The 25,635-nt window shown below is 32.8% G+C and overlaps 1 protein-coding gene across 5 annotated transcripts in view; it reads left to right on the forward strand.

Moving 5' to 3' along the window:
* The window catches only part of Ube3a (ubiquitin protein ligase E3A), a 97,255-nt gene extending 72,701 nt beyond the window's left edge, over positions 1-24,554 (forward strand). For all 5 annotated transcript variants that reach the window (XM_020182937.2, XM_074061716.1, XM_020182941.2 and 2 more), the window contains 7 exons: positions 5,004-5,148; positions 7,874-8,079; positions 8,696-8,860; positions 10,181-10,336; positions 10,444-10,517; positions 22,004-22,147; positions 23,085-24,554. In XM_020182937.2, coding sequence (XP_020038526.1) covers positions 5,004-5,148; positions 7,874-8,079; positions 8,696-8,860; positions 10,181-10,336; positions 10,444-10,517; positions 22,004-22,147; positions 23,085-23,205 — 1,011 coding nt within the window. In that variant the 3' untranslated portion in view covers positions 23,206-24,554. The remainder of the gene's footprint in view (positions 1-5,003; positions 5,149-7,873; positions 8,080-8,695; positions 8,861-10,180; positions 10,337-10,443; positions 10,518-22,003; positions 22,148-23,084) is intronic.
* The last annotated feature ends 1,081 nt before the right edge of the window (positions 24,555-25,635 follow it).

Here is a 25,635-nt window from a genome sequence, read left to right on the forward strand (position 1 = left end):
ATTTTGTATCATGGAGGAAGACAGTTTTGCTACCTATGAGGTGCCTCAAACTTCTACAACTTGAATGGCAAAGTTATCAAAAACAACCAAAACCAAAAATCTGTCCTCCCTAGAGCTTCATATTAGTTTTGGTAGGGAGCTTATGAATCTGTACTTCTAGTAATACTCCCAGATATTCAGATTAAACGAGGTTGCAAACTAATATTTGGGAAAATGGCTATAGTACAGTTTGTATATTAGTGAAGCCATTTTTAGACACATGTTTAGAAGATGATGCCAGACTTTTTAAGAGGATAATGAGGACAACATGCTTAGAATAGCCCTTGATAGTGGTGTGAGACTTTGCTCTGATTAGTCAGTGAGTTCTGGACTTTTGAGTAGTTAGCCTAAAAAACAAAAGAAATGACTAAGATATACAAGTAGATGGGTAAGTTCAAAAATAGAAGCCAGCACAGATAAAAGTGATTGGTACAAATCAAAGGCCCACTACCAAGAAATTCTGCTCAGTCCTCTCTAAAAGTCACTGATTCATTTTATCTGAGGTCTCATAGCACCATCTAACCCAGCTTCAGTAATTATCCTTGGTGAAATGCTTTCAGTTATTATTAGAACTTAAACTTGATTCTTTCATTGTTTCACCAGTAGTGTTTTATAGGAATATTTAAATGTGTTTATGTGCATGTTATTCTCTGTTACTGTGCTTAATGCAGCTGCGTTGTTTCTTATGATTTATTCTAATTGAAATGAAGAACTTCCTGTTTGATTTATGTCCTCAAAGGAATTTCTTATAACTAGAATGAGAATGAAGTAGCCAGCATCATAAATTCTCAGTATCATATAATAACTTAAAACAATGAAATTCATCCATCTCCTTAGTGTTACATGTGAGGAAAACAAATCGAGAGACAGTCTTACCTGCAGAAAATTAATGTTGGAGTTGGAAGTATAACTCAGGATTCCACGTCTGAAGGACAAATGTAATTACATGTTTGGCTGTTACCCAAACATTTAAACTTTATATATAAGACATAGCAAACAGGTCTCCATTTGTGTATAGAAAATAAAATATCTCTGGATAACCTGAAAGTCCCATTCTAAACAGTAATTTAAGACTGTTTGCTAGCAAACTATTGTCCTTGAAGACTTAACAGTTGACGGAAGTAGTAGTTAGTTTAAGTCAGCCTTCTTAAAATTCCTAAGCATTCTTAAATATTAGAGGGCTAGTTTGAGTACTACTTCTACTCAGACATCCATACCATTATCTTTTTTTTTCCTTTTCAATTACAGATAAGGTGGAATTTGAGGTAATATCCCAGAATAATTAAAGATTCTAAGTGATAGACTTTTCTTTTGATTGTTGTAAATCTGGTATAGGATATTTTTATATTGAGATGTCATCCTACCTAGGAGTTCGGAGAATACTTTCAAATCAGGTCAGTTTGGTAAAAATCATCTCTCTAGGATTTTGTAATCATGGCCAACTAAAAGTCCAGACATTAAAAATCATTTTATCTGACAATTGATGAAATTAGGTCTTAGTAAGAAAAGCCATACAAGGAAGAGGCAGATGTCATTATATCCAGTCTATTTTTATTTATTTTCTCCAATAGTCTCTATTAAAATAAATGCAAAATATATGCTCTACTATTAAGAAATACTGTATGTCAAAAAATTCATGGGTCAACTAAATAAGATCAGGGGTGTCTACAGATTCTCCTCAGAATGTTTACTGACATTGAATAGTTTCCAAATATTGTAAGATATTTAAAACAACTTGATTTTAAAAATTCAGTTTTAAATGAAAGCTGTGACATCAAGTAATACACATTTACAATTGTGTTCCTCTATCATTTTATTACTAAATAGTGGATTTCTGAAAGTTACTATTTTAAGAAAAAAGTAAATGCATCCCTTACGTAATAATGGATTTGTCAAAGTCGTTACTGCTAATTTTTATATTTTGTATTTATCACAACTTAAAAGAAAAATTTCAAAGACAAGCTACCCATTTATCTTTAAATGATGCATTATTTTATAAAATGTGCATTTGAAAATAGTACTTTAATATATAACTGGAAATTTTTAGTTGCTAACTGTTTTACGAAATTTAAAAAAATATTTTCATTTGACTGTATTCTAAAAGCAATTTATATTTATTGTAAAAAAATGAAAAAAATAGAAAAACCAAAGTCACTCAGAAGGGAGTGGCAGTAAAGCACAGTATTTCAGAGCTTGCTCCCTGGATTGGAATCTCTTCTGCAGTTTACTGTGACTTGAGCAAGTTATTTAACTTTTCATTACTTCAGGGTCCCCATCTGTAAAACGGGATCAGTAATCTTACCTACTTGATATGGTTGTTATAGAGATTAAATGAGTTGTGCTCTGTAAATTCTATATATTGTTTCTATTATTCATGCAATGTTTTGTAATACCATGGTGATTAGTCTTTCACATAAACCTGGAAAAAGTTTTAGAACCAACAAAGTAATAATTACAGTAGCAAGAAACTTGTAAGTACTAACTTTGTACAGGGAATTTAAAGATTTCATATATGTTAACTTAATGGTATATTATTATACTTATTTTACAGATGAAGCTGAAGCAAAGATAGGTTGAAGTTATATGTGTATAGTGACCATAACTGAACTTATTGCATTAAATTCTTTTGGCACCCAAGGTGGAGAACACAGAGTAGAGATTGATGGAAGTAGACAGACATATAATATCTTATTAAGGATGAAGGTAAATTGTCTCAGTTGTCGTATGACATGTCTTAAGTGGAGCCAAGACTAGAACATAGGGCTTCTGAATCCTATAGAAATTCACCTTTAAAAGATTTCACATTGATAAGGAATCCGTTTCAGTTATGAGTGTAAATGGGAAAAGCAATAGAATGTGTAGTCTGAATATCAGACATTAATTTTTTTCACTTTGGAATTCGTATTTGATGTAAGCTTGTTTGACATTGTGATGGAAAAGGAAATAAAACCATTTGCTTACGTCCGTAACACCTAGCAAACTGAGAAGCGGGAGGAGAAAACTAGGAATGGATTATATAGCAATATGAGATGTCCTGGTCCCAAATTTGAGCTAAGATGGTAATTGTCATTTTAGACTTCAAAATTTTATTTGCTCTATAGTTTGTCAGGCTTCCAGCTGAAACATTTTCCTACCCTAAGGTTAATTTCAAGTCATACATTTATTTGACTTTAGTGTTATGGAACTGTTCTAGCCCAGGTTCATTTTGGGACATAAAATTGTGACTCTTATTCAAAGAGCAAAGTTATTTTAAAAGATAACATAATGTGTTATCTTAATAATATTGCCTGCTTGTTAGAATTCTTTCTCAGTATTCTTATTAACCTTTACAACCTTGGGAGTATGAAGAGTACTGTTTGGTTTTGTTTTGTTTTCCTTTGCAGACAAGAAAATGGGGCTGAGCAGTTTACTAAAGTTTAAAAGTTACATTAAGTGACAGTTGGGATTAGTAAAGAATATTCTGAATCTCAGTCTTTCAACAACAAAGTGCTGTGTTAAAAATAAATTATCTTAATTCATATTAACCAAAAAATGATACCTAAAAATGATTTTGTAGATATTAGAGACCACTGTTGAATAAGAACATTCATTCTTTAACACTACAGACTAAATTCACAGAGCCATAGAACCCTGGATTTGAAGATATCCAGGAGATTATTTCAGCCAGTTTTTCAGAATTTTTTCGACTATATCTCCTCTTAAGAAATATTTTACACAGTGCATATTCATCTGTGCCTCTTAATTGAAACAAAACGTTCACAAAACTATAGGTACTGTTACTAGGCAGAATGAATCCTGTTTTTTGTTCTGTTTTTTCACCTAGATAGTTTGCAAACCACTAAATGGATTAACTACCCACTAACAAGTTGTAGTTGGTGGTTTGAAAAACATGGTTTTTAGGACAACCTGATCTGATTATGGATTTATGAGATTTTATTTTTTATAGATAATACACTCGTCCTACCAAAGCTGGCATTGTAAAACCATGCTTAAAATTCCCTTTCGAATAGTTAAAATATCCTGAACATTCTTAGATATTGTTTTGGCAACTTTTCATTTTGAAGAATGAAATTTTTTTATTAGATACTTGAGAGCCATTTAGAAAATAGTATGGATAACTAATCAGGCATATTGGTAACAAATTTTAAATATGTAAAATAAAATAAATTTTATTGTAAATACTTTGCATTAGAATCTCATATTGATGGTTATTTCCTTAATGGACTGAGATTAATTACTGTATATATAGATAGAAATGTATCTGGTAAAAGATTTATAGTTTAAGAAATGCTAGATAGTAGTGTTGGTTAACTGTTAGTTGAGAACAGTAGGGACATCATCTAGAGCATGTTTCACCTGCTTTCATGAAAATGTGGGTATAAGATGCATTGTATGTGTTAAAAAGTGGTAATTTATATTAAATGCTATTGTGAGAGAACATAAACTGCATTCCTGTTCATCCAGTGTGTTTTTCTTAATTGAAATGAATTTACTTATAACTTAATGGGTAATAAGACTTAATTTTTGAGTTTCTCTTCAAATAAACATAAAGCCCTACTTCTAAACAACTTTGAAATCAAGCTCCTGTACTACATTGTTTTTACTGAAATGACTTAGTTTCAATAGTCATTTTTCTGTCTTAACGCCATGTCCTATTACCAGAATAGCTGAAAATCTAATTCTAGTTTTCTACTATATATTAATTTCCTAACAAATCATCAAAGTTAGAAAATAACATTTTTATTACGCCAGTTTCTTTTCTGTCCCTTTCCACCCTATTTTTTTCATTTTTTTTTGTGAGACTGAATCTGTCTTCACTTTTGTATTAATTAGTTTGCCTCCTTTATCCATGTAGAAACAAAATGTCAAAATCTTTTATTTGTTCCCTGTCACTGCTCCTTGTTTTTATTTTGCTTTTATTCTGTACTGACAGTCATCTTTACATTTATCTCTCCAATCACTAGCTAGAGATGATTGCTATGGAAAATCCTGCAGACTTGAAGAAACAGTTATATGTTGAATTTGAAGGAGAGCAAGGAGTGGATGAGGGAGGTGTTTCCAAAGAATTTTTTCAACTGGTCGTGGAGGAAATCTTCAATCCAGATATTGGTAAATGTTTTAGTGATTATGACTATGGTGTTATATCCTTTTGGTTTTTTTTTTTTCTTTTCTTTTCTTTTTTGGTGGTATTGGGGTTTGAACTCTGGGCCTCATGCTTGCTAGGCAGGCATTCTGCCACTTGAGCTACTCCACCAGCCATGTTACATCTTTTTGAATTAAGATTTTGTCCACCTTGTTTTATATAAATATTCTAAGGTATAAAAAGGAACAACGATGTTGGTATGGATTATCTAATCACAGATAACTAAATTTTTGTGCTTAGGAATTGATCTGTATCATTCATTTATTCAAGGTCTTATTTAGATCACTTAGTCAAATATTCTAATGAAGGAAATTCTCTCTTTGGTAAACTTAATTGGAACTACCTTAGAATGGTATATTTAGTACAGCTGCAAGAATTTCTTTGTTCTTTGTTAGAGCAAAGAAATAGTCACCAAATTAATGGTATTTCTGAAACTATAGTGGTTTAAAAATACTTGTTAAGAGATTGTTTCAAAGTATATTATACTAAAAAGTTCAGAAATACTAGCTCATATCAAATTAATTAAGTTTATTTGCTATAACATTTCTTGGTGGAGGGGGGCAGAGGGGGCACGACATATGCCTCAGTGGTAGAGTACTTGCCCAGCATCTGCAAGGTCTTGGGTTCAATCCCTGAAACCAAATAAACATTCTTGGGGCTTAATATAATAATATTTCCTCCAGCCCACTCCTGAACTCTCCACCCCATATCCGATAATATTTGCCTCTGAAATTTTTATTTGAACACAGTTTGAGAAAGGCATATTACATATATCAGTTTCAAAATGAAGAATGAGAGTTTGTTTTTTATCCCTCTTCCATGTGACAAAGTAGAATAGGGAAAAGACAGCCTCTTGAATAGTCTTCTTAACTGGATAATTCTGAACTTGTTCAGTTTCTACAGTATAACCATATAATTATTGGGCCTGTTTGCATTTAAAATTGAGGAATATTTTAGGAAACAATTTCCAATAAAGGTACCATCAGATTGTGAGAAACACAGTATAGAACAATGTATATCATTTCATATTAGCTTTGAAAGTTGAGCCTGTGGATTCTTACTACTGTGTGTACATTAAATTGACCTTTCTACTACTGTTAATCATATATTTATTTGTGTAGATGTACAAAGAGAAGCAAACATTTTTAGGTTCATGATATAAATACAGTTAAGGTAAACCTAGTATCTATATTCTAACTAATGTTTGTTATTAATCACAAGTCCATGTTCTGTTCACAGTAAACCAAGGACATATAAAACTATGCCCTTTTTGTAAGATAGAAATTAGTTCATGAACTTTGTGGGTTTGGTAAACCTTAGCAGTAGCTTCTAATATATCTAGGAATATTAAACCTTAGTTGTAAAGTATAATTGCATTATGTGCAGAAATAGTTGTAAGGAAAAAAAACATGTTAAGTAGCCAGTTGATAGTAAGGCGGTAATTGAAATGATGACAATCAGAATATCAAATTTACTTTAGGAATCTTTATGGTATTTTTCTTCCAGGGTCTACAAAAATATGTCTAAAATGGAACTTTCTGACCTTCACAATTGTTCTCTTTCATATATAGAGAGTAGGATAATGGCTATACTGTTGTTGAGACCAAAGACATGCATTGGTGACATTTCATAAAATTTATTACTTGTCAACTGAAGCTTTTTTAGTACTTTCATGGGTGATAAAATTTGGCCTGTTTTAAGAAAAAATTAGATCTAAACTGAGACTCAATTACAAATTGGATCATTTTAAAAATGTTTATTCATTACTTATGAACATTAAATTAAAATTTAAAAAACCGTTCTAGGCTTAATTTGTGTTCTCATGATCAAGGGGGCATTATAAAATTCTTGTTTGTAACTTAAACTGAAAGTGAAAATGAAGGAACATTTTTAATGCTTTTAAAAATTCTTACAAACTGATTTTAAAATAAACTTATGTGCTATATTATTTGGCCTCTAGATTCTTTTGTTTTCTATTGAAAGTTACGAATTTTTTCCAGACATAATTTTAAAATATTTTCTTTGAAATCCATAGTACAACTGAGAAACAATTAGTAAAAGAATATAGAAATTGAGTTAATTTTTCCTTTGCACATTCTATGTAAAAAAAAGACAAATCATTAGTAATACTCAATAGATAAAATTAATAATTCTCTTTTCTAAAGAGTAGTATTACAAAGCTTTCTCAGTTTGATTTTTGAGTAATGAAGACTATGTTAAGCTGAAAGTCCACAAAACTTCTTTTGTTTTACATACATATTGGCTCATAATTAACATTAAGTAGCTTTGATTATGCAGGTTTATCAAGTTCATCTAATATTATTTACATGAAGTCATATAACATTGTTTCTGCCTGTATGTTTAATCCATTGAGTGGATAGAGTATGAATGTAAATTAACTTTTCATATGTTTTATTTGATTAGAAAACTTAATTTAATGAAATAGTTTTTCTACTTTCCTAGAAATGCCACTAACATTACTTATTACTTTATTTTCTATACCACTTTTATAACAATCAGATTCTATATTTGGATATTGTTTTCTTAGGTACAAATGTTATAGAAGAAAATTTTTACATACCAACCATGTTTAAATTTGACATGTATAATTATTTCAAGTTTACATTTGTTTTGTTGATCATTAGACTTTCATAAAATACAACAATTATGCATTTTTATAATTTTTTTTAGGTATGTTCACATACGATGAATCTACAAAATTATTTTGGTTTAATCCATCTTCTTTTGAAACTGAGGGTCAGTTTACTCTGATTGGCATAGTGCTGGGTCTGGCTATTTACAATAATTGTATACTGGATGTACATTTTCCCATGGTTGTCTACAGGAAGCTAATGGGGAAAAAAGGAACTTTTCGTGACTTGGGAGACTCTCACCCAGTAAGTTCTTTATTTTTTTATTCAATCTCTTAGATTTTATTTCAATGATAAGATAAAATTTAATTTATGTAACAATTTGCATTCTTCTTTGGAATCTTTGTTGATACTGATACCTGATAAAGTTATTTTAATATTGCTTAGGTGCCATGAACACTTAAAAACTTGAACAGGGAAATTTTTATAGATTCCTGTCACCAGGCAAATTTACTAAGACTGAGTCCATAGAAAAGTGTTCTTAAATACAGTTTGAGTCTGCCAGATGAAAACAGCTGCTCTGGCTACTTGTTGGCTACAGTTAGTATGTCTGTTTCTCTCCCTTTACTCTGACCTCCAGACCAGAGACATCACAGAGGTTCTCATAGAGCACAATGTAAAATATGCTGCTGAATTGATGGTATCATGTTTCTTAGCAGAGAATGAGACTGACAGTGGTTTTTCTTTTCTTTTTTTGTTTTTTTTTTTTTTTGTTGGTTATGAATTATTTAAGAGACAGAAGGGATACTGTCTATGCTTTCAGTCTTGTTAAGTTTTTTGTTTTTTAATCAGTGTGAAACAAGCTAATTTGTTATATTTTAGAGTTCTGTGGTAACCCCATTTTTCCATTTCTGATTATTAGGTTCTATATCAGAGTTTAAAAGACTTGCTGGAATATGAAGGGAATGTGGAAGATGATATGATGATCACTTTCCAGATATCGCAGACAGATCTTTTTGGTAACCCAATGATGTATGATCTAAAGGAAAACGGTGATAAAATTCCAATTACAAATGAGAACAGGAAGGTAATAAAGTTTTTATGTCATTGCTTTTGTTTACAAATACAAAGCATTTATGCTTGTAGTTTTCGAAGAAGCATCTAATACATAGTTCAAACCAAAATTAAGGAAAATTGCCAGATGCCGTTGGCTCACACCTATAATCCTAGCTACTCAGGCAGAGTTAAGGAGGATCCCAGTTTGAAGTCACCCTGGGCAAATACTTCATGAGACCCTAACTTGAAAAAACCCTTCACACCTAAAAAAGTGCTGGTGGGGTGGCCCAATGAATAGGCCCTGAGTTAAAACCCCAGTACCACAAAATGAATGAATGAATGAACAAATAAATAAAAAATTTAAAAAAAAAGTCCAAAGAAATCAAGTAACCAAATTCTTATAAATGGTCAAGCTACAGTTTGCTTAATCTTGGATATAAGAATATATGAAAGCACATAGTTGAGCACTTTTTTCCCCTTTTAGAGAAAGAGGGCACTGAGTAGGAGAGAACGAATAGCTTAATTGTGGCTACAGTATAAAGCAAGAAATACGGTCTTCCCATATTAGGCTTAGAGGTACACAGGACTTCAAGATTAAGTTCCTTATCACAAAACTAATAATTTCATTTAGTGTACATATGTAGTTCCCATTTGAGCTGTAAATGTACTTCTGAAAATCATTCTTTACATCAGATTGGGTTTCAAATGGCTAAAAAGTGTTCATCTGAAAATAGGGTATAACCCAGAACTTAACAGGAAAATTATAATAAATAGTGTGCCTTTAAGAAATATGTTTATATCAATATAATTTTTTGATAAAAAATGCTGTGTCAGGATACAAAGTACCTTTTCCTTTTATGATTTGGTATAGTAGTTTAGCTTAGCTTATCAAGCAAAAACTCCAGCATTTTTGCTGAACTGGATACAGTAGACAATTTACCAAATTAATCTATAGTAGAAAACATGACTTTGTGGTTTGGTCAAATTCAGTACATTGTACTTTATTAAAGCAATTGAATTTTATAAGTTTATACAGGGCTTAAATCTATGTTTGCATACATAGTTGGGGGAACATAAAACAACCTTTTCTATTCAATCTTGTTTGAGATATTACCAAAATTGAACTTTACATATATAACAATTTTATGTACATGTCCTTTTTATAGTGTGATATTGACTATCACAGAGAACGGGAAGAATATAAGGATTATTTGTGTATATAAAATTTTATTTTTAAAAAATATTCTTGAATGTATTTTCCTTGAGGAAAAAAATGTTACACAGTTCAGTAACTTGTGTTTTATTTGTATAGCATATTATAAGAAATTATTGTGGTTACTGTTTTCTACAGGAATTTGTCAATCTGTATTCTGACTACATTCTCAACAAATCAGTAGAAAAACAATTCAAGGCTTTTCGTAGAGGTTTTCATATGGTGACCAATGAATCTCCCTTAAAGTACTTATTCAGACCAGAAGAAATTGAATTGCTTATATGTGGAAGCCGGGTAAGAAAGCAGATATCTGCAAAAATGATCGTATATTGATTTACTGTTTGTAATGTAGAAGATATTAAGTGTAGAAGATGTTAAGACGTATTTTCTTGGATTTGCAGAATCTAGATTTCCAGGCACTAGAAGAAACTACAGAATATGACGGTGGCTATACCAGGGACTCTGTTGTGATTAGGTAAGGTGCTTAATTCTTAAAACGAAGATTTGATTGATAAGAATGTGTGTGATTTGTGCTTCAGACCTTTGTCTCTAGGTACTACTTCCCAAATAAGCAAACTCTCAAATTCTTATCTATAAACATAGAACTGTATTTATTATCCATTTTTATAGTTACTCATGCTTTATTTAATGAAGGAAGTATTTTATGCATCATTTTTTCTTCTGTATTTGGGTTATAAGCCATCTAATATTCCTGGTGTTGTGTGAAATGGTACATTCCTTCATTTAATTCATAAAATAATATGGCAAGAACTATATTTACTCATATTTCCAAGTAATTCCGAGGCAGGTGTTCCCAGTACTTTCTTCCCACAGTTAAATGCTCTTGCTGTTGTATTGTCTACTTCTTTGTCATCCAATCCTGAAAGATGCAGACTTCCCTATCCCCTACTGAGATTGATAAAAGGAACAGATGCCCTTTTCGCACCCAATGGTAGGGTGAGGTGAGAAGGCATTTTAATGCTTAACTTGCTAGAAGGTTATTGCTTTACAACTCAAAGTATATAAACATTAGAATGAATATTAGTTATCTGGCATTAAATATTATTTTATATTATTTTGTTATGTTTGTTCTTTATCATGGTTTGTAGGAAGGTACAAACTCTGGTTTGTAACTCTGGTACAAAACTTTGTCTATTCTGGTACACAGTAAGTCATTTTTCTTAGCATTTGTGAATGTATTTACTCTTAATGAACATTATATTACTACTGACTCAATTTCAAAGTGGTTCATAAAACAGTTGATAACATAGTGATGGGAAAACATCACTTGTCAACCACAAGTAGTATCACATCAGTATCCCTAATATTATTGCTCACAGATAGGACTTCTAGAGTTATTATGAGAAAAGTAGCATCTTAATACTTATTTGAGAATAATAGAAATATCATACTCTTTATAGAGAAATTATTTTGAATTTAAAGTCTTTAGCTTTTATAACAACATATTCACTACTTGAAGCATACCTTAAGATCATTTATGAATGCATGGTTGAAAGGCAAGCTAATACTATGTGAAAGGACAATATAGTAACTTCTAAATCATCCTCACAGTCGATGAAAGGCTTCTTGATTTCGTCACTGTAAATATGTTGAAAATGTTCTCTGTACTATAGAGCCAGTAGGAAGTAAAGTAGTTAAATAGTGCTTATAATACCAGAAATAAAATGACAACACAAATATCTTGGTTGCTGTTTATTTCATATATGCAGAATTCATAAAAATAAAATGTATAAGCAAGTTTTGTGCATATGTTTTCTTGATTTCATTTCTTCTTTGACTAATCAGACACATCTTTTCAAATCATCTTCCCCCCTCACATTTTTGTGGTGGTGGGGGGGAGAAACTGAGAGTTTCTCTTTCAAAGGCTTGATTTTAAAGGTTCAGATTTGAAATTGGTTTTCTTCCCAACTACTATATAGGATTTGGTTTGTATTTCTATCTAGAGCAACTTTAAGTTTGGTTAGCTCTTTTAGTAATTTTTATCGTGGATTATGATCACCTGGGTCTGTTAATCCATTAAGGGTTGCAAAATTATCATCTTTCTAGTCAGTCTCAATCCCTCACAGGCAAACGCTGTTTTGATTACTGCCATATTAGTATTGTCTGTTCTTTAATTTCATATAAGTTGAATCATTCATTGTACAGCTTTGAGATTTGTCCATGTTATTGCATTAATTTATAGTTCATTGTTTGTTTGGTTTTTTTGGCAGAGTAGTGTTGCATGAATGAAATTTGTTCAAAATTTGTTCAAAATTCTCCTATTGGACAATTGGATTGTCTCCATGTAGGAGCTATTATGATAAAGCTGTATACAATTTTACCATTGAAGTGTTTTCATTTCTCTGTGCCAATATGTAGAGAGAGTGGAGGTTTTGGGTCGTGTATAGGTATATATTTGTTTGTAAAAGAATGCAAGAATGATTTTCCAAAGTGACCATATCATTTTGCCAGCAGTGTTAAAAGTTTTAGTTGCTCCACATCTTCTCCAGTAGTGGTAGTCTTACTTTAGTCATTTTGGTGAATGTGAAATGGTATTTCTGTTTGCATTTTTCTGATGACTAATGATGCTGAACACACCTTTATGTGTTTATTAGTCAGTTAGTCCTTTGTTAAGGGTTTTCTCCATTTTTAATTAGCATTTGCCTTTCCACTGATTATATACTTTTTCTTTTAAAATCTATTCTAGATTCAGAATACCCATTTCTTATATGTATCTTATGAATATGTTCCCCCAGTCTGCAGCTTCCTTTACCCATTGAATTGCCTCTGCATTTTCATTGAAAGTCAGTTTAGGTATGAGTCTTGCTTCTGGACTCTTAATTTTTGTGCTACTGATTTAGTTTTCCTTTTGCCTAAGTCACACTATGTTGATTCCTTTAGCTTTACAGAGCAAGTAATCAGATGTTATGAATCCTTATTTTCACTGTGCTTCATTGCTTTGGTTATTTTATTTTCATTTAAGTGTCACAGTCAATTTGTTAATTTTTACAAACACACACACACACACACACACACACACACACACACAACACACACACACACGAGGGAAGCCTGCTGAGATTTTGATTTGGGTAGGTTACTTTGGTGAGAATTGCCATTTTTAGCAATGTGAATCCTCCCAAACCTTGAACATGGTATGCCTCTCCATTTATTTTAGATCGCCATTAGTTTCTCTCAGCATTGCTGTTATCACTAGTCCTTTTTTATTTTCCATTTGGGTTTTTTTGGCTCATAGGTGGAAGTAAATGGATTTTCATATATTGACTTGTGTTTTTTGACAGATTTATGAGGATTTCATTTCTAAATCGTCAAATCACCTATAGCTCATGCACATTTACTTCTTTCCAGTTGTTATCCAATGTTATAAAATACAGTTTCTGTATTTCACTGGTTACTTAAAAAAGCAAATATCCCAATAAAATGAGTCGCATGAGTTTTATGTTTACATCTTACTGTGGTTTATGGAGTGTACAACAGTATTATGACTAGTCTTTTTGGGGAGAGGGGCATTACCAGGGTTTGAACACAGGGCCTCCTGCTTGCTATGCAAACCCTCTGCCACTTGAGCCTCACCTTCAACAATTTCTCTCTGTGTATTTTAATTTAAACAATTTTATTCCTTAAAAAAAATCAACTTAATTACCTGAGCCTTCAGCAAGTCCTAATCATTTTGCTGATGGAGGACTTTGCCTTGATGTTGATGGCTACTGACTGAGTAGAGTGGTGGTTGGTTAGGCTGAGTAGCGGTGGTAGCTTCTTAAAAATAAGTCAACAGTGAAATTAGCCACATTGACTCTTGATTTCACAAATTATTTCTCTTGAGCATGTGATGCTGTTAGATAGCATTTTACCCACTGTAGAGTCTATGCCTTCAAACCCTATCTCTGCTTTATCAATTACGCTTGTTTACTATAAATCCCTTGTCATCTCACAATGTTCAAAGCATCTTTAACAGGAATAGAGTCCACTCAAGAAACCACTTTCTTTGCTTATTTATAAGAAGCATCCTCTTACCTATTAGGTTTTATCCTGAGATGCAGCATCTTTAGGTTTGACTCCTACTTATATTTGTTTTTCCACCAGCTTGGCAGGTTTTTGTTTTGTTTCTACTGAAATCTTGAACCTGTTAAAGTCATCCAAGAAGTTTGGAATTAACTTCTACCAGATTGCTGATAAGGTTGATATTTTGACCTCTTTCCATGAATCACAAATGTTCTTAATAATATACACAATTGTGAATTCTGTCTAGAAAGTTGTCAGTTTACCTTGCCCAGATCCATCAGAGGTACTGTGGCAGCAACAGCTTTTCACAATGTGTATCTTAATAAGACTTGAAATTTGAAGGTATACTCCCTGATCGGTAGGCTGGTGAATGGATTTTGTATTAGGTATGAAATACTTTTACTCATATGTCAAAAATCATTCAGGCATATTAGTTTTGGTACATTTCTGGGATTTGTCTCTGTCTATTGGATTTTGCTTAAAAAGGCTTTGTCATTTAGTACTTACCCATTTAGAATCATTATTTCATCTCAGTGGATTGGTTTTTTATAATTCATTATATAAGGCCTCTTTTATATCTAGTAATTTTCTTTGCTTTGAATGTCACATGACTAAATCCACTCCTGTTTTTAAAATTAATATTTGCATGATATTTTTCCATTATTTTACTTCAACCTATGTTGCTGAATTTGAAATGAATTTCTTGTAAAGAGCTTATAGTTGGGTAATTTTTGCATTTAAGGATATTGTTGATTTCCTAGGACTTCATTTTGTGATTTTATCATTTTGTTTCTGTTTCTTTTCTCTCTGGTACCTTGTCTATTTCTTTTGTCTTCTGTGGATTAATTGGTTATTTTAACATTTTAAAGGATTTTCTCTTTATTTATTATATTCATTATTTGTGTTTTGCCTTCTATAGTTTTCTTTGTGGTTATTGTGCATATTGCATTATACATATGTGACTTGTCACTTCACTGATTTCAATACTGTGTTGTGTAAAATGTGGAAATTTTGCTTCTGTTTTGGTAAAATCTTCCCTTTTAAGTGCTTTGCTTTGAGTTTTACTTTGTTTCGTTTGTTTTGTTTTGGTGACAGAGTTTTGTTATATAGCCCAGTCTGGCTTTGAATTTGTAATCCTCCTGTCTAAGCCTCACACATTTTGAGATTACATGTGTACACCACCATTCCCAGCTTAATATTGTTAAAATTTTTGCATTAGTTATGAGAAATCTTTTATAGAATTCAAGAGAAGAATGGTAGTCTATTTTCATTCCTCAGGATTCCATCTTTTATCACTTAAGTGATCATCAAAGTTCATTGGCTATTGACAAATTCTTTTAATACGAAGGTGACTTTATTTTCCTTTGTGTTCCTGAAGAATGATTTCATTTATGCTATTTGGTGTTTGCTCTGTTTAAGATGTGAGTTTGTGTGTTTTGTCAAACATGGAAAGTTTTCAGCCTTTGTTTCTTCAAATGCTCTTTCAGTCCCACTCTCTTTTCTCCTTTCTTTCTGGGCTTCTGTTGATAAGAGTGGTGAGTCATTTGTTATTGTTCTTCACGTACCTGAAGTTTGGTTCATTTTTCAGTCTTATTTTCTCTCTTTTGTTCAGATTTCTGTCTTCTGTCATCTTCATTCTGCTGTTGAGCCCATCCAATAACTGTTTTTCTCTTGCTGCATTTTTTAGGGGTATAACTTCTATTTGGCTCTTTTTTGTTGTAACTTCTATTTCTTTGCTGAGATTACCTATTGTTTCTGTAACAGAACTTGTAATTGTTTGTCGAATCATTTTTATGATAACTGCATTAAATCCCTTGTCAGATAAATCAAACATCTTATTCATCTCTGTGTTGGCGTCAGTTGATTTTCTTTTCCTTCCTCTGATTTTTGTGGTTCAGGTTATAATCTGAAAATCATCTGTCATATCAAGAACATTTTGGCTATTATGTCAAGAGATTCAGGGTCCTATTTAACTTTTTTACTTTAACAAGCAGTCATCCTGACATATTTGTGTATATTCTTTTCCCTGTTTCCTACCCCACCCCTGTGCTGTTTGAGGGTGTGAGCTGTGCATCATGTCTTTGGAGGAAGAGCACCCCCTGCCAGCTTTCTGTGGGCTGGAGAATGCTTCATGTACTCTGTGCCTGATGTAAGATCTCCCTTGTTGGCGTCCGTGGCAGTGCTCCTTACCATTTGATTTCTTTGATGTAGGAGGGGACTCTAAGGCTCACAGAGACACTTTTAGGCCCAGAGACAATCATAGCATAATTCCTCCTGCCACTATTCAGCAGCACTCTGTCTCTGGATCTAGGAGAGTATCTTGTATAACTTCATTGATCTCCTTACACCCCATGTAGTGCTGTGCAGTGTTAGGGATTCAACTCATGGCCTTGTGCTTGCTGTGCACGTGCTCTACTGCTTGAGCTGTTCCCTCAGTCTTTATGCTTTTAGTTTGTTTTTTAGATAGGTCTTGTGCTTGCTTTGCATAGACCAGCCTCAAACTGTCATTCTCCTACCTTTGGTTTCTGAATAGCTGGGACCATGGGCAAGTGCCACTGCACCAAGATTATTTTTTGAGATAGGATTTTGCTAACTTTTGCATAGGCCAGCCTCAAACTGTGATATCCTGTTATCCACCCAGCCTCCTGAGTAGCTGGAATTACAGGTTCTTCAGTGCTTTTTAATTCTTAAGATATTTTTTTTCATTCTAGAAACCCTATTTACCCTAATGTTTTTTACTAGTTTGGTTTTAGTTTCTGTATATTTGACATTTTTTTTTCATTTATTTCTAATTATTCCTTAGTTGTGTCACATCTTCTGAAACCTTCCTTTTCTTCAGTTGCCTTTTTCTAAAATAATTCTTTTCTGATTTAGTTCTTTGATACCCTCTATTGCTTTAAAATTATTTTAGCTCAGTTTGAAATTTGTTTACAATTTTCTTCTGTTTTATTGGCATATCTTTTGGTGTACTTTCGTTCTCTATAAGGTACATCCTTCTCATACACAAACTCTTTAATAATAACTTGGGCAGTGTTTTACTGTAGTCCTTTTTGCTTTCTTTTCTTTTTTAATGAAATTAGCATTCCCATACTTGTAAGAGACAGAGATGAACCAAGATAGCTTGTCTTGCTTCAGGAGGCTTCTAGGTTTACTTTTATAAAATGATAAAAACTAATGGGTTGTACTTAATTGAAATTGCCTCCTTTGCTCCCTTAGACCATATGCATTTTAACTTTATCTTTCTTAATTCTTGATCTGGTCTATGTGGATGTTATTCTCAGTAGTTTTCCTTAGTTCAAGATATGTTTTAGAAGGGGATTTTGGTTGTTCAAGAGTTTTGAAGATCCAGAGCTCACTGAATTATTATCTCTTTGCAGTCATCTGCAAATTGGATTTTGTAGAAGTCCTTACTTTTAGCTACTCTTCTCACATTGGCTTTTGTTTTCAATGGGAGGCAGTTCGGAGAGTCTTTGTTTTTGGAACTGTAAGAAACCCAGTTACTTCCATTTTGCTTCCTTACCCACAGATGCTGATACCAGGACTTGGCTATCGGTGCTTTGTTTCTTTACACTGATGTGCAAGGATTCATGGATGATATACTGGCTTGTTTCATTGTTGGTGTTTGGGTGTCCCATCCAGTTTGCTCTTTATATGGGAGAGGTTGGGAAGCAAAAGAAGCAAAAACAAAATAACTATCAATGTCACCATCATCTTCCCTGAACTCTTGATCTTTCACCTGATAATACTTTCTATCCGTATCATTACGTTAATCCATTAATTGCAGATTGCAGCAGTGGTGATTTGGAGAAAGTCATTCTTTTCATCTATTTGTCTGACATATACCATTTTGCCATCCTTTTCCTCATCAGTGGGTAGCATTTGATTACCTTAAAAACAGTTCTACTGAAAAGGCAAAATAAAACTATATTTTAAGTTTTGTAGAGTAAGGAATTAATACAATAATTTGAATAGTGTCAGTTTTTAAAAAAAATTGAGTTTTGCCTTTGAATCTTATAAATCCACCTGAGGGTGGTTTTTTTTTTTTTTTTTTTTTTTTTTAAATATTTGATGTGTTTCACAGTCACTATTAATGATACTCAAATTGCTGAGTCTTGGTGTGTTTTTAACATACTCCATTAGATTATGAAAATTTGGCTCACCTTGAATATTCTCATTCCTTGGCCTGGAATGAAACATATGTCCATGAAATTGTTGGGAAAGTCAGATTTGCTCTTGAATGTGTGTACGTGTAGATTTTCTCAGGGGACAAAGTTAAAAAGAAATTTTTCTTAGTATATCTGAGAAGTAACCCCGTATCAGTACACGCAGTATCTTCCACATCCTTTTGTATAACTAAATACTACCACACTGTGTTGATACAGAATAGATTTTTAATATTCATGGACATTGTGGTTATTTCCAACTTTTTGCTCTTAATAGTAATGTCATTGTGAATCTTTTTATGTGTTTATCTTTCATCACATATGTAATATATCATTAAAATAAATTGCTAGAAATAAAATTGTTGCATCAAATGATAGATGCATGTGGAATTTTGCTGGATACTGCCATATTGTCCTTCACAGAAATGTAACATTTTGCTTTCCCACCAGTAGGATATAGGGGTATATCTTTTCCTACAAGTTCCTAAACAGAAATAAGTTGTTAAACTTGGATACTGTCAGTTGAAAAAAAGTATTTAAGTGTGGCTGTAATTTCAGTTTACCTCATTATAAATAAGTGCATTTATCTTTTCTTGTATTTATGATCTAGTTGTATTTTTTCTATAGTCTTTTGCTCATTTTACTATTTATAGATCCTTTCTCTTTTCTTTCTTCTCTGTTTTGTTTTGTGGTACTGGGATTGAACCAGTGGTCTTGCACATGCTAGGAAGCACTGTGTCAGTGATCGCCCTATTATTTTGAATAAGTGTCTTGCTAAGTTACCCAGGCTTGCCTGTAATTTGTGGTCCTCTTGGCTCAGCTTCTGAAGTTCCTGGGATTACAGGCTTGCACCACCACACCTGGCTGTTCATTTTCTTTAGCTCTTTACCTCTGATAAATTTAAAGACTTTTTTTTTTTTTTGCTTTGTTTTTTGACTTTGCTAATTGATATTTTTCCATGTGAAAATATATATACTTAAATAGTTAATGATTTTTTTCTCACTATTCTGCTTTGTTACGTTTTTCCATTTTTCCTTTATTTTATTTATTTATTTTTTGGTAGTAATGGAGTTTGAATCCAGGGCCTTCTGTCTGCTAGGTTGCCTCTGAGACTTGGGCCCTGCCCCCCAGCCCTTTTTCACTTTAGTTATTTCAAATAGGGTCTCATTGTTTTTGCCTGGGGCCGGCTTTGGACTACAATCCTCCTGTCTATGCTTCCCAGGAGCTGGGATTACAGGCACATACCAGTACACCCAATTTGTTGGTTGGTCTAATTTTTTGCCCTGGTTGGCCTGGAACTACCATCCTGATCTCTGACTCCTGAGTAGCTGGCCTATTTCTTTAGTGATTTGTTTATTTCTTGCTTTTTCTGTTCCTAGACTCAGAAATTTTGGTCATATTCTTTCTCTTTTGATCATCTCATAAATTATCCTTTTTTCCAGTTATTTTCCATATTTCTTCAGTAGTTTTTAATATTATCATTGGTTTCCAATTTGTCTCTCAGAGTTGTATATTTTGGTCAATGGTGTTCTTTAATATCTGCAGTCCATTTTCCATTCATGTTGGTATGTGGTTATGTGGCTTATGACTTCAGTTTTTTGTGGTAAACTTCATTTCTGCTAGAAAGCTCTGCTTCTCAGTTGCTTTCATAACATCTTTATTTGGACTTCACAGTTGTGTTTTTTCCCACTTATTTTGTCTGGGCTTGCTATTACTGGTTCTCATTGGATAGCAGGGAGGAGTTTAAGTTGCTTTAGTGGTCTCAGTTGAAGGGACCTGTCCTCTGTTACTGTGAAAAGAGCATTCCTTTGGTATATAGTTCTGTTTTATGTTGTCCAGTGACTTCTAATTCTTCACTTCGATCATGGTTAATTAAAACTCTTTTTCACCATTTTCACCAGCTACTTTCCAACTCTTTGTAGCCAGAAACAACTTTCGAGGGACACCTGTACTGTGCCTCTCCAAACGCATCAGCCATTTCTGATCCCTTCCTGGTCCCTAATTCTGCTGATACTTGAGTGTTTGTTTCCCAAATTATATCACATTTGGAGTTCATTATTCTATTTCCTTGTTTTACTGTAGGCATAAGTTATATGAGTGTTTTTATTTTATTTTCTCTCCTTTTACATTTGGGTACATTTTGGAAATGTGAGTAGGATGTGTGATTGATTTAGAAACATGGAAGCTTCTTTTCCTCCTTAGCTTTCTCAATAGATGCATTCTAGTTCGATCTAAGGTTTTAACATGGCACATAACACAGAAGAATTTTGTTCAGTAATTGTAGCATTAATAGTGATTAGTTTTTTAAGTTCTTATTTTTTTTGAAAATACAGCCAAAGAAATCACTTCTTAAATTATATAGCCAGACATGATCATCTGTGATCACTGCTCGTCTGCCACTTCATCAGGGTCTGTGTTTCTCTTCAGTGGTGCCTATGGTTCTGCCTCCTCAGGGAGAGTTGGCTTAGTCAGGCCTCAGTATGCCAGCAATGTAAAGAGGCTGTATTATTGTCTCTGCAGCCAAGCTTTTTTGCCCTTGCAGAAGTTTCAGTGCTATAGCAAACTCATTTTCTCTTGTTAGCCTCCAAAAGGAAGGACATAAATTGAGGTCTGAGTCTTTTCCTTTTCAACTGAGAGATGCTTCTACAAGTTCAATGTCCAGTTTCCTGTCACTGGGTATATCTATCTTGTTTTCTCTAGGTGAGTGATAGATAGGTTTGAAGGAATTGAGGTAGGGGATGGGGAGGGAAGTGGCAATACATTGGAAAAAGTCAAGAAGTCTGATAAAGCTTTTGGAACTTGAAGTCTTGGAAACACTGTGATATATATCAGAATAATGGTGTCACAGCAATTAAAATGTCAGCATTTTGGTAATAAAAGTAGTATGCAGGAATATTTTTAAAAATTACTGATTTGGGAAGTATAGCATTCTTTGCCACAATTCTGGAAAAAGCTTTTGAAATAAATGCTAAAGGGCATTCTGCAACCAACTAAAATACCTTTGATTTTTTTCCTGAAATCTTTTAAAGTTTTAGTTGTGACTTAGTTTATAGATAGCTAATTATTCAAACAAACATAACAAACTCTTTATGAGCTTGTGTTTTGCTTAGAACTCAGAATAACATAGCTATCATAACACTTACTACATATGTTTTAGGAAGCCAAGGATTGAATCATTCTCTTAAAAAAACTGCATGTGATATTATTATCGAAATAATTCTCTTACACACAGTACATTTTATTTGATAAAAGTGTTTTAGTTCCTATAAAATTATATACATTTGTATTACTGCTATTAAATATCAGTTTTTTACTTTTTAATTTTGTGTTTTTCTCTTTTGTTCTTAATGTATATCACCTTTCACCTATAAAATTGAGCAAGAGATGAGTAGGGAGGAAGGGTAAAGAAAGGCCTCGTTGGGACTTAATTTTTAACAATATTCTTGTCATTATTTTTCAATTCATAGGATTTGCTTTTTGTTACTAACTGCAGATTATGATTGTAACGTAGTTTACATGATCGTTTCTTACTAGGTTTTACCAGTTTTTTATTCTTACTAAATGAAGTAGTGTTGGAAGTAAGTTTTATGGATTCAGCACTCTTTCTTAAGATTAATTTGCCTAGGTATGAATCTTTGATTCTCAGTGTTACCTTTAAAGTTGTCCCCTAATATTGTTTTAAAACACACAATAAACTTATGTTAGTGCTAGTTATGTTAGTGCTAGTTACAAAAAATGCCAAATTAAAATCAATATTATCTCTTTTTCTCCCTAGGGAGTTCTGGGAAATTGTTCATTCATTTACAGATGAGCAGAAAAGACTCTTCTTGCAGTTTACAACAGGCACGGATAGAGCACCTGTGGGAGGACTAGGAAAATTGAAGATGATTATAGCCAAAAATGGCCCAGACACAGAAAGGTAATTATTGTGACTGCATACCTACTGAAAACTGCATCCCACATCATGCACATGGAGCTGTCCTTGTAGCTTCTTAGCGCTTCTCTGGTTTTATATAGAAATCTCCAAATCATATGAGGTTGAGAGACTATTTTGTTATTATTTGAGGAACTTTAAAAATAACTGGCCTATTAAAAAATTATTATGGGGCCTATGTTCAAATTGGTTTGATTCCTTTCTTTGGTTCACAGTTATTAATTGAAAGCCACATTATATAATAATCTGTGTAGAATGGTTAAATTGAGGTTTAAGAGATTGTTTAGCATTAGATTATGGTAGAATCCTCAGTTATTTAATTATACTCTCTTCCTATTGTGTACCTTAAGGTTTTAGAGGGGTAGGACCATATATCAGTAACACCATGTTTAATAGTTTAAGTGTATAGACACATTTATGTTATGGTTTGGTGTTTTTGGTACATCATGGTGCTAACATGGTTAATTTATATTTGTTACTAAATGAATTTTTCATCATCATAATGCAAACAGGTTAATAACCGTTAAAGAACACAGTCTTTGTAATTTTTAAAACTAGGTTTGAATATTTTCTCCACCTTAGAGTAAGTCTAACACTTGTCAGTGACTTCAACTCTAAAGTGGGTTTAGTAATATCCATTCTGTACGTTTGTTGTAAGAAGATTCAGTTAAATCAACTATAAGGGTTAAATATGTAAAACAGTAGCTGGTATGGAGTGCTAACTCAATTCAATGGATACAGTATGTTATCATCACTGTTCTTGGTCGATGCACAGCAAAATGTTTATGATTTGCCTTAAAGTATAGTTCTTCATTGCAAACCATCCTAACTATATATACCATCTAAAAATAGGAGTATTTAATACTGAGCATATTTGCCATGACTTACTATTTTCCTGTTTTTCCCCTTTCTCTCTATTTAGGTTACCTACATCTCATACTTGCTTTAATGTCCTTTTACTTCCGGAATATTCAAGCAAAGAAAAACTTAAAGAGAGATTGTTGAAGGCCATCACATATGCCAAAGGATTTGGCATGCTGTAAAACAAAATCAAATCAATACAAAACAAAACAAATAAACAAAAAAGGAAGGAAGAAAAAAAGAAAAAGTAAAAAAAAAAATAAATATAACAAGAGGGATAAATTTTGGTGGTGATAGTATCACAGTACGAAAAGGCTGTAAGATAGTGAACCACAGTAGTCATCCATGTCTGTGCCTCCCTTCTTTATTGGAGACGTGTGGGCTGGAACAGCAGATTTCAGCTACATATATGAACAAATCCTTTATTATTATTATAATTATTTTTTGCGTGAAAGTGTTACATATTCTTTCACTTGTATGTACAGAGAGGTTTTTCTGAATATTTATTTTAAGGGTTAAATCACTTTTGCTTGTGTTTATTACTGCTTGAGGTTGAGCCTTTTTGAGTATTTAAAATATATATACCAACAAAACTACTCTCCCAAGAAAACATTGCCACCATTTGTAGACCATGTAACCTTCAAGTTTGTGCTATCTTTTGTCCCTGTATCTAACTCAAATCAGGAACTGTATTTTTTTTTTTTTTTTTAATGATTTGCTTTTGAAACTTGAAGTCTTGGAAACAGTGTGATGCAAGTACTGCTGTTCTAGCCCCCAAAGAGTTTTCTGTGCAAAATCTTGAGAATCAATAAAGATGGAAGGGAGAACTTGGAATGTTTAAACCGCAACCCTCAGAACTTTACTTTAGTAACAGCACAACAAATTAAAAACAACTCATGCCACAGTATGTCGTCTTCATGTGTCTTGCAATGAACTGTTTCAGTAGCCAATCCTCTTTCTTAGTACATGAAAGGACAGGGATTTTTTTTGTTGTTGTTCTTCTTGTTGTTGTTTTAAGTTTACTGGGGAAAGTGCATTTGGCCAAATGATATGGTAGTTAAGCCTATTGTAACAAACTTAGGAAGTTCATTGTTTATTATAAACAAAAAGCATGTGAAAGTGCACTTAAAATAAACTTTCTATTATTACCTAGATTTTAAATAGACAATCCAAAGTCTCCCCTTCATTTTGCCATCATATTGTTTAATCAGCTCTTTATCAAGGCACATGATCAGTGTTGCAACATAATAGACAGGATGGCTACTGTGCCTTGTGTTTCTTAGTCATACCGTAAGTAGTCCTGGAAATGAATGGAATTATTACTCCTAAGAATTACATTGTATATCCCCAAAGAATAAATTTTGTTTCAAAAAGTGTTAAAGATTACTTTCATGTACTACAGAAAAGTATAAATAGGTTTAAATTTCTGGATACTTAAGGTAGTAGTTTCCCCATTCCTAGTCTTCTGTGTCTGTGATGTTAATTTCTTTTATTGCATTATAAAATAAAAGGATTATGTATTTTTAACTAAGGAGAGACATATTGATAAATCATTTTACTACAGGGCTACAGCTAATGTGCTAGCTTGTGCCTTGACTGTTTTAATTGATTACTGCAGATCATCCTGATAATTTGTTTGAAATTGGCGTGAAAAATGTAGCTTACAAATCATTGGAGGGGAAAAAGGATGTCTTTCAGGATTATTTTAATTTTTAGTAATTGAGACAGAATTGTTATGTACTGCAATGCTAAATAAAACAGTGGCATTTTCTCCATTATTTAATGGAAAAAGAAGACAATGCTTTCCATCTTGTGATAAGGTAACATGGGGTTTTTCTGGGCCAGCCTTCAGAACACTGTTATGGTATATACACTACCTTAATGCAAGGGACCCTCATGTGACTACAGTCATCTTAAAGGGCCTCTCATCCACTGTGCTTCTTAGTATTATGACTATAAAAGGAGAAATTAAATTGCTCTGGGGACATTTTATATAATAAATTCATGAAGAAACTTGTGCTCTTAAGTTCTCAAATTTATTGTCACTGTAGTATTAACTACAAATGGAAAATAATGTATCTTTGTGAAAAGTTTGAAAGTGAATCAAGTATAGGTTATCAGATACAGAAGTCAATCACATCAGTAGATACAACAAAGTGTTGAAAATAAGCCAATCCTTAAATTTGGTTCTTTTTTTTTTTTTTTTGAGAGAAAAAAGATCATTGCTCTTGCTTTTTTAGTAATCAGTTAATTCAGGCATGTTATTACTTAGTGTGACTGCCTTTTCACTATTATTTACTAGAATGTCACTCTTACATATTTTGGTTTTCTTTGAATTGGCCCACAATCTCCAGGAAGCCCTAGTGGGCAGGGGATTGAACTATAAACCAGATTGGCATTCTAAATAAAATGTAAGCTTTCTCTTACCTTTTAGTATTATGAAACCTTTCCAACACACACAAAATGAAAACACCCTACAGCCAAACTTTTGGGAGCCTGGCAGCTCTAGCAAATGAGTTGGATGTCCAGACTATACTTTGCTTTCTTGGGCTGTGGTTAATTGTGTAATAAAATATAATTACAATTTCTTTAGCCTTATTTTGGGATATGGT

Source organism: Castor canadensis, chromosome 19, assembly GCF_047511655.1.
Source record: "Castor canadensis chromosome 19, mCasCan1.hap1v2, whole genome shotgun sequence".
NCBI classification, from domain to species: Eukaryota; Metazoa; Chordata; class Mammalia; order Rodentia; family Castoridae; genus Castor; species Castor canadensis.